The sequence below is a fragment of the Lutjanus erythropterus genome, chromosome 3 (genome assembly GCF_056507025.1).
Source record: "Lutjanus erythropterus isolate fLutEry1 chromosome 3, fLutEry1.hap2, whole genome shotgun sequence".
Lineage (NCBI taxonomy): Eukaryota > Metazoa > Chordata > Actinopteri > Lutjaniformes > Lutjanidae > Lutjanus > Lutjanus erythropterus.
The window spans coordinates 29,629,093-29,639,054 of NC_139319.1; the positions used below are offsets into that span (position 1 = coordinate 29,629,093).

Below are 9,962 nucleotides of genomic sequence, written 5' to 3' on the forward strand. Positions count from 1 at the left end.
ATTGATATTTTCTATTTTGCATCATTGCACGACACCCTCCCATCGTCAATACTGTTTTCAGCCTGAATGGATCGGCCAATAACACATAGAAAAGAAGAGTAACAAGACAAAATGTAGACAAGAGAGAATCAAGTGTGGAGAAAAGGTGAGATTCAGTTACCTTTGCCTTAAAGGGTAATTTTTACTTTTACTCTTTCAGTAGATTTCAGAGCCTGTACTTTTTTATTTTCACTGTAGTAAAGAAGGTGAATGGAGAGTTATTCTTTACATAACTATCTCCACCTCTATTTGAGTTAAGAATATGTGTACTTTTGCCATTTCTGACTGTTTTCTTACTCCTGGTGTCACAGTGAATTGCAAAAAACACAGAATTACTCACAATCTTTGAAAAGGGAACAAGGCAACATCCACATTGATTGTCAGAAACCTACAAACCATGTTCTCACGCCTCAAACTACACAGATGCCAAGCACACTCTGCACTTGACTTACCATGTTGAAAACGCAGGCTCACGAGTTCCATCTGAAGGCGGTATTTCTCTATCACTCAACTACTTATCAGTAAAATGTAGGTTTTACTACTAAAATCAATATGGCTATTCTGAATTCAACATGAGTGTGCCATAAGATCTTTTACTGCAAAATAGAACACCAATTCAAGAAAAGCTGTGTTGTTATGTAAAACATAAATATTAGCAGAATACAATGATTTCCAAATAATTTTTGACTTGAATTCAGTTGAATACAGCACAAAGACGAGATCTTTAATGTTCAAACTGATAAACCTTTATGAACTGAGGGCAACATAAGACTGAGCAACGTGTGGGATGCTAAAACACTTGTTTGGATCATTCCACTGGTAACCTGGTTATATTTATGACTGAGTATTAAAGGGGCATCCTTGAAAGGCTCAGTCATTTACAAGCATGGATGGAGTGAAAAAGATTAAATATCTTGTCTTTGTATTGCATTCAGATGAATATATGTTTTAAACAATGCCCCAACTTTTTTTGTAACCGGGGTTGTAAATGCACCATTTTCATACTGGGGAGTGGGGATGAAAAAAATACTAGTTTCATGATAAATTGTGATAAAATTCCATATTTCAGAAACTTTGAAAAACTCACAGTAAGTACTGTCAAAGTTAGCAAGCAGCGTGGGTTTGTTCCTTGTCAGTGGTCAAGTAAAGCATTGACATTACAAACAACATGATGCCATTTCAAAACATTAAGAGATTTTCAATATAAAAATTAGTCAAATTATATGAAATTTCCATTTCATTTCATCGCTAATGGGCAGTATGGTAACCTCAATATCTTCATTTCTTAAACTCTGCTTTGTTAATCACACTGATGTAAGGAACGGGAGAGACAGAGAGCACTCTGTGATTGTCATGTGTTGAAGGACCCTCACTACATTTAAACACGGAACTCCTAACCTTACTGCAAGTCATTTCCTACATTTTGTTTTCTCTTAATATATGATGTGTGCAGATGTGTACAAATATGACTATATGACAGAAGCTTCATGTATAGGATGAACATGATTTTCCATACAGTCAATCTGCTCTCAGCACTTGATTTGAATACTTCAAACTTTCATGAACCACATGCATGAGTGAGTTATTACAGTAGTTGCTTAATTCGGGGCAAAATATTGACAATAGATAACTTTGATGTGTTGATCTATCTCTCACGGCAGTCATACCACAACATTATTGCATGTGTGGTATATCTGAACAACAATAAAAGACATTTCACAACTTCTCGCTGGTGCTGTAGCACTGGTTGGGACACGTGCGTCACGTATGATGCAGACTCGTGCGCTCATAATTGGAGTTACGCGATCAAACATCTTGACCTAGTCAGTGGAGACACTATCTCCTCATGCTATCAGCAGAGTGACAGTTGCGCAACAGTTTGAGTGTATTTGAGGTCAGGTGTTCGGGGCTGTGTTCCTGTGCTTACCCGTGTGGCTGCGCTTGTGAACCAGCAGTACGTTGATGCTGACACAGGACAGGCCGCAGATGTCACAATTCAGCTTCCCTGACGTCTGGATGCGGGGGGCCACGGCTCCAGACACGTAAGTTCCTTCTGCACCAGGCGCCACCGCTGCATGGGCGTCTGGCAGGGCCACGCTGTCATACCGCGAGTAGTCCACCAGTGACAGGTCCTGTGGCTCATTCAGGCTATCTCCTTCTCCATCCCCCTCTCCGTCCCTGTCCTCATCATCGTCCTCCTCTGTCCTCTGATCATCAAACCCTTCCTCCATCCCATCCTCACTGGCTCCCTCTGCTTCCTCTTTTGGAACAATCTCTCCCTCTTTTTCCACATTGGGGTGCTGCTCGCTGTCTTCCATCTCCTCTGCCTCAGTCTTTATAACACCTGCGTAACAAAGAATAAAGGCATTTGATGTAAATGTACATGATGTGACTGAAATGTGTGATAATAATCATTGATTTACATAGACAACACATATGGAGCAACGTATAATAAAAAATTAACAGTTGCTGTTTGTTCTCACTTCCAAATAAGGTGCTAAATAAGCTTGATGAGACTCCAGTCCAACTAGAATGCGAGACGCTGTCACAACTTCACTTCTACATATGTATTTTTAGTTGATAGTTGATATTAGTGTTCTCACATCTCCAAAGTGTGGGGAGCTTAATTTGGGCCAATGTAAAGTGTCAGAAAGAGATTCAGAAGATGTGTGCTTGAGATAAGGGGAAGGCATTTCCTCTGAAGGCACAGAAACTAGAATCAGGCCAGGAGAGACGCGGCATGCACCTCACACAGACAACACCAATTCCTCATCTGCTTTTAAAAAGAGATGTCAGATTGATTGTTCATTGCTTGTGTTGCAGATAAAGAAAAATGTCCCAAATCCAACGTTAACCCACACTAATTTCCTCACCCAGCAGGGCTCTAATTCTAGTTTACTTGTATGATATTTTTCTTGTTTTCCTTTTTTCTGGGCCATTTCCCACAGGTCCTTGCTTACTGCAGGGCAAACTTCCACAGGATCAAACATATGTCAATTTTTACAGCACCACAACTGTTGACTCACAGAGTCCCGAGGCCTGGTTTGCAGGACCTCTCACCCAACCTCTTGCTAAGTGTCAACAACCCCCAGCGTACTCAGTTCCATCCAGAAACCACACTGTGGTCTTGGCGGTGGCTGCTGATGAGCTAAAGAGCAGCGCCTTGTATTGTGGAAAGCGCTCAGAGGTGCTATGGAAACTTTGCACACACAGAGCTCCGAGAGGCCCGATATAGAGTCCAGGGTCTCAGAGCAGTGAACCGCAGGCTGTGCATCAGACGCAGAGCAGGGCTTTAGGAAATGCACCCAGCAGGGCAGATGGGTGGCAGTCAGAAATAAATGAGAGAGCCGTCTGTAACGCCATGTTCTTTTTTCTAATGACAAATGAGTAAAAACATTTCCGCACCCAAAATATCACGTGTGAAACATGGTGGTCACAGTTCCGAAAAAAAAAAAAAATGACGAAAATTAGATCTGACAATAAATTATATAATTTACATATAACTTTTATCATGCAATACATGACATTGCAGTGAGAAACAAACCAGACTGGGGCTGACATAGCACCCCTGTTATGGCTCTATTTCCATTCAAACAGTGTTGCAAAAAGATTCAATCAAATTCAGAGAATTATTTACTAATTACTTTGCACTCAGCAACACATGATGACCAGGAGACATAACAAAGGTGCTTTTAACTACCAGATCTTCATGATGCCTTTACTGTCATCTGGACAGAATACAAATGCAATAATATTAGGGATGTTAATGATTAATCATGAATCAATTAATCTCCATTAATAATTTAACCGATTAATGTATTAACTAATAATGTATGTTTTGTGTACCTTTTCTCTGGATCTCATAGGTTTTTTCACAATTTGGTTTGGTCTGCCTTGTTAGTCTAGAAATGGCAGAAACTGCATCCCAGATCACATGGTTTTGATGAATAAGGAAAGACAGACAAGAGCAGCCGTTTCAAGTGAGTGCCTGTTTGTTTTATTAGTCTGTTTGTTTAAAATTACTACATGGAACTTTCATATTTTGTTGATTTTGGAGACCCCTGTGATCAAAAGTGGTAGCATTTTCACAGCAATAACCACAAAATACAACATAAAAAATAAAATTATCTTAATTAAACCCCCCCCCCTTCTTCTTCTTGGCTAACATACTACTCACTGTAACTTTACCTGCAAAAATGCACAGGTTTATTTCATCTGATTTCACAGAGAATCCGACCCGGTGGCAGACATAAAGAATAACTACATAGGACTAGGCAATGGTCTTGTTTGCTTATGCAGGTCATATAGAGGCATCAGTAATAAACTGGGACTGTTTCATAACCAGTTAAAAACTTCTCATAGTAGCTTTAAATTAAACATAAAATAAGAGAAAAATTTTTTTCAACTATCAGTTAGTAAAAATGAAAAAATTGCAACCTTAAATCATGTGCAATCTCTCCCTATTTGATAATATTGTTGGATAAAAAACTTGCACTGAGTCTATTTATTTTAATTTTGTTTTTATGTTTTTCTAAAGTCAAAGAATAAAACTCTCCTCCTTGTTCTTATGTGAGACAATTCTTCCGCAGTTTTTTGTATGAAACCACTAAAACCTTTAAGATAAACAGAGAAATGCACTGTGACCACGCTAAAAATAAGAACATTATTTTAGTTCCTTTGCTAGACTTGACATTTTTTTCCCCCAACAGCAACATTTTGTCATATTAATTCTTAGGGTTTGTAGCAACATTCCTAACACCCCTTTTTCAACTATTTGGAACGTCCGTGGACAAAAAAGTAATTGTACAATGCTAAGCAAAGCATGATTGCTAAAATGCAAAGTGCAATGGAAAGATGCCAAAGATGTCAAGGGTGTGTGTGTGTGTGTGTGTGTGTGTGTGTGTGTGTGTGTCCACATACGTGGATCTGTCGTACCTTCAGCACACTGCATTCCATTCTCACTGCATGAGTTATCCTCCCTCTCTTCTTCCTCCTGTGGCTTCACATCTGCAACATCACTGCAAACGTCTGAAAATGTGACACATCAGGCATGTGTAAAAAACTTTGTGTTACTTTTTGTTTCACCAAGAGAACTTCAGACCAGTCAACAAAAGAGAGAGTACGGAGGAACGGCTGCAAGACAGATCTTTTCTCTTGTAACATGGAAATCAGGGACATGCTGTGAAGTCCACAAGATGTACACCCCGTAATTGAGTCCACAGGTGAAAATCAATCTGATCAAATTTGCCAGAGTAAAAGCTGGAAGCATTTTCTATTTTGATGTAATATTTATTTGTTGAAGACTGCAAAAATATATTATCTGTTAGATCAGAGTGAATATCAGTGAAGGTTTGTCATGCAAGTTTATCTTTGGTGTTAGCCGGGTTAAAGTTGACAGAAACAATGGAGGGACGAAAGTAACATGGAGTTACTTCTGTTCTGCTATTATTTAAGGTATATTTCTTTGCTCATTATGTTGACCAGGGTGAAACCAACAGATGTCTCACCAGTCCAGATGTGCATGCTAGAACATGTCAGTCTGTTTATCTGAAGGACACTCTATAAGAGGTGATTGTGCACTAAGATGAGTCTGACACATTTGTACCAATTTCATACAAGTGCATGATCACATGACAAACTGATCTGACAGTAACATGGTCATTTACTTGGAGGACTACCTGAAGCAAGAAGCAGTACCAAGCAATAGTGTCCCCAAAACTGAGTACTGCAGTCCAATGCAATTTGGAGCCATAGAAAGTATATTAAACAGGTTAAATCCCTATTTAATATACAGTCTGAGGTTGAAGCCAGTTGTTTCCAGACAATGAAGAAGCTCAGGCAGGCTGCAACTGTCGGCTGTCTGTCACTGTAAAGCCTGTTATCATGAAAACAAAAGCCCACTGCTCTGAAAATTCATAGCCCAGAGTTGGAGTTCAGTGCCTGTCAGACCCCATTTACATATTACTCAGTTTGACTGTTATAAACAGCTACTCCTTCTAAAAGATTATTAATGATTTAGTCTGATTCATAAACAGACACTTAATAATTCATCAAACATTCAGCATTTATTCGACCTCTAATTAACTTGAAACTAAAACAGCTACTCCAGTCTGAAATAGGGGACACCTCAGCTGTTGCGTTGTTGTCAGAGTAACAAGTATTTCAACTAAGCATGTTTCCTTAATCTCTGATGACATATTGTGGTCATTTTATGATAAATTACAGTAAATATATAACAGATATCTCCATTAATTATCATTATGTGCCTGAAAAATTAAGCACTTAATTGTTTTGTGGTCAGTTTATTCAACTGTTACTGTTTTTTTTAACAATTGGTATTGTAGAGGATGCATGTTGTATGTTGTTCCTCTACAGTTCTCTGTTAGATAATAACATGCACGCTGAATGTGAAGGAAGGCTTTTTCATCTTGCTGTTGCAGGGACATAGACGACTAACCCCTCCACATATGCACCTTCAACTTTCAGTACTCTACAGTCATGTGCGGTATTCAGGGTGGTGGCAGCTGTGGAGAAATGTGTGCACCCTTATCACGTACACTCTCACACCGTGAAGACAGGGAATTAGATACTCACCCATCCCGTTTCCCTCTTCGGTGGTAAATTCAGGATGTTTGTCTGTGTTCATGATGAAAAAAAATGTTCTGTGGGGAGGAATTATAACATTTAGTTAATGAAAGATGAGAGTCTGTAATCCAAATAAGTCCAGCCAGGTCAAGCTAGATTCCCTCTTATGGCGCTTTCACATGAAGTATTTACAGAACAATAAAGAGAGAGGACTCTTTTATTCAGCTATAAAATGGTTGGTTTGTGGCACACAAAGACACTGACACTAATATAACCTTCTTCATGTTCTTGACACTATTAAAAGTCTCCTTTACTATTTCTACAGAGCATGTGAAGAAATAGAAGCAACACATGTCACTGTTCCTGTTGGTTGGACAGCAGAAAAAGAAGTTTATAAAAAAGAAAGTGGGGGTAAAAGCCCACGGTTGATTGCTCGACCCTGTCACTACATTTAGCCTTATGAGAAAGAGATGATGTTCACTGCACATGTACTTCCTGCCATGTCTGTACATAGGAGCAAGTGTAAAAGCACTTTCCACACCAACAGACAATGAGGCTCCAACACTTGAAGCCACAGTTTGAAAAATGAATTAGGAAATAAAACATCCAGCTATGCACTTTTAAAAAAGCTGACCTGTATCAGTTTTCACTGAACTAATAAAAATATACAAAGTATCATACTCGTAAAATGTATAACACAAATTAAACTGTAATGAAAACTCTAAACAGTTACTAAGAAATGTTTTCATCACTTAGAGAACTGTAACAACTCTTTACCAGATTCAGTGAGGAGAATACAGCAATAACAAACGTTCTCAGATGGTCAAAATGAAATTCAGAGACACATGTCTACACGTTACAGTTAATATAACGGTACTTTCGGGGTTTTATTTGTTGTTGTTGGAGGATAACAGTAAGGCTGAGTAATGATGAAATGATCTTACCTGCTTCTTGCTCAGAACCGCTCTTGCAGTAGGAGATTCCACACTCCGCCACTGGACTTTTTCTGAATATGGAATATACACAACGTCACTACAGTGAATTTTGGAGATCCCTTAAAGGAACAGGAACTTATTTTGAACAAGGTGGAGCAACAAAGACCAAAGTGTGCTCATACAGCAAAGTGGCAACACCAGTGAGTTAGATTACTCCTTACAATTTTCATGACTATGATGTTGAAGCTCCTTTACTAAACATAAACATGTAGAGCGTCTAACACGGAATGATTATAAGTGAAACAAAGAACTCATCATGGGTTTGGTATCAGTTTAGGCGCTCCACATGGTTCCTGTTTCAATTTAAGGAGCTATCACTCCATCTTGTGGCCAGACTGGAAAGCTACATTTCAGTCTAACTATTCTTTCCCCAGTCAATAAAATGTGTCTGTACAAAATTTAAATAACCTCTGACCACTTGTACAGTAGCCTTTTCAACCAGCTATTGTTCCTGCTGAGTTTGAATGCACTTGGTGTAAGATGTACTACAGGATCTGCCAATGATGTAATGTGCCAACAATCTTTTGTTATTACAACTGTAATCACATCTTAAATTTTTAGGCATTCATTTTAAAAGCAAAAATATATCAACTGAGGAAGTCATTACAAGAAAACGCCTAAAAACAGCAAAACACATTATAACACTATCTGAGCTAAGTTAAGGCATTGACAAATAACTAGTGGTCAACTAATATGGGGTTGTCAATACGCTACAAACACCAAAAAGCAAAGAAAACTCAACTTTTTAAGCTCACAACTTTTTAATTTTCATTATCAGATCAACTTGAATGTTTGAGTTCAAGAAACCCAAAAAATTGTTGAGTAAACTCATTAAGGTTAAAGTGAATGATGGTTAATAATTAATATTTTCAATTGTGACCATTTCATTTTCAAGCTCACAAACAATGAAAAATAAGGTTCACAGCTCACTGTATGCAAGTTATGAAATGCTATTCTTGTTTCTAAAACTCAAAGATTCAAGTTTATCTGAAGAAGAAGTAGAAAAAGTAATTTACCTCAACAAAAGATTATAGGTCTGCAAAACTTTTATGAGTTTATTTCAAAACTTAAAAGTTTAAGTTTTGAAATTATGAGTTTTCTCAACTTTTTTGTGTATTTAGAGAGGAGGGTGGCCAATGATATAAAATGGTGATATCAAAGCAAAGTTATGAATAATTTCACAATTCCAGACATATTACAATCTAATATACACGGTTATCTTGGCAAATAACATGTTTCATTAATTAATGAAATAGAAAAATACATTGGAAACACACAACTGCATTATTCTACACACTATAACATAACATATATTTTAAAACTAGCCAGATATGGTTTTAATTCTGTTGTATTTATTTTGTTCATATTTAGTAAACAAAATGTTTACAGAGGGATGCATGAGATTTTCAGTACAGGGCTCCAAGCTAACTTTTTCACCACTTTCTCGAAAACTCTCAAGGGGGAGCCCTAACATCATTCCACAGCAGCCACACTGACTAGGCTGCCTGCAGATGTGGCTGAAGATATTTTTGTTTATCGGCCAGATATTCAGCCTGATTAACTGGCCAGAACCACAATGTCCCCGGTTTGAGTCTGACCACAGACCTCTGTTCCATGTCACTCCCAATCTGTCTCTCCCCTCATTTTCTGTCACGTCTCTACTTTGGTTATCAAAAACAGGCAAAAGTGTCATGAAAAATCATTCAAAATATGTATGGAACATATATACGCATCTCAAGTTGTTCCGTTAGTCTATTACAAAGATTTACAAGTTGCAGTGATTGTTGGTAAAATATAAAACTACAGACACACGCTTGCATAGTGCTCATTAACAAACAGCAAGCACCTACAAAAAAACATTACTAACCACTGTTAACCTTTGAGTTACCATCCTGCACAGTACCTTGCTCCTGCCCTAACTAAACACACACACATGCAGTCAAACACCTCATAAAAGACACATAACGAAGCTGCTGGCCCTCTTGTGAGCTCTGGGACCAGTGAGCTGCTTCAGTACATTGTTATTACAGTCAGTCATCTCATTAAAGCTATTTACTTGAAATTGACCAGATGTAGTTTTTCTTTCAAATATTTGACTTGCAAGTCAGACAGTGGTTTCATGACGGCAAGGCCTTGGTATCTTAGCTAATTTCTGATCGTGAGATGGGATGAATGAGGATTCTGGGTGCCATGTAACTAACAACACACACTGTAGCTCCCACCTGAGTGGTGTACGGCCTTGTAAGGCTTGCCTGCTGCCACTGGCCTGCCTATGGCAACCAGCTACCAGCTGGAAGAAAAAAGCCAAAAGAAAGCACACTCACAAAGGCATCACAATACATG

The 9,962-nt window shown here is 38.3% G+C and overlaps 1 protein-coding gene across 5 annotated transcripts in view; it reads right to left on the bottom strand.

Moving 5' to 3' along the window:
- The window catches only part of LOC146330235 (zinc finger protein Aiolos-like), a 42,623-nt gene that overhangs the window by 5,888 nt on the left and 26,773 nt on the right, over positions 1-9,962 (bottom strand). For all 5 annotated transcript variants that reach the window (XM_084715726.1, XM_084715729.1, XM_084715728.1 and 2 more), the window contains exons 3-6: positions 7,569-7,630; positions 6,634-6,701; positions 4,975-5,067; positions 1,967-2,383 (exon numbers count right to left, since the gene is read on the bottom strand). In XM_084715726.1, coding sequence (XP_084571852.1) covers positions 1,967-2,383; positions 4,975-5,067; positions 6,634-6,685 — 562 coding nt within the window. In that variant the 5' untranslated portion in view covers positions 6,686-6,701; positions 7,569-7,630. The remainder of the gene's footprint in view (positions 1-1,966; positions 2,384-4,974; positions 5,068-6,633; positions 6,702-7,568; positions 7,631-9,962) is intronic.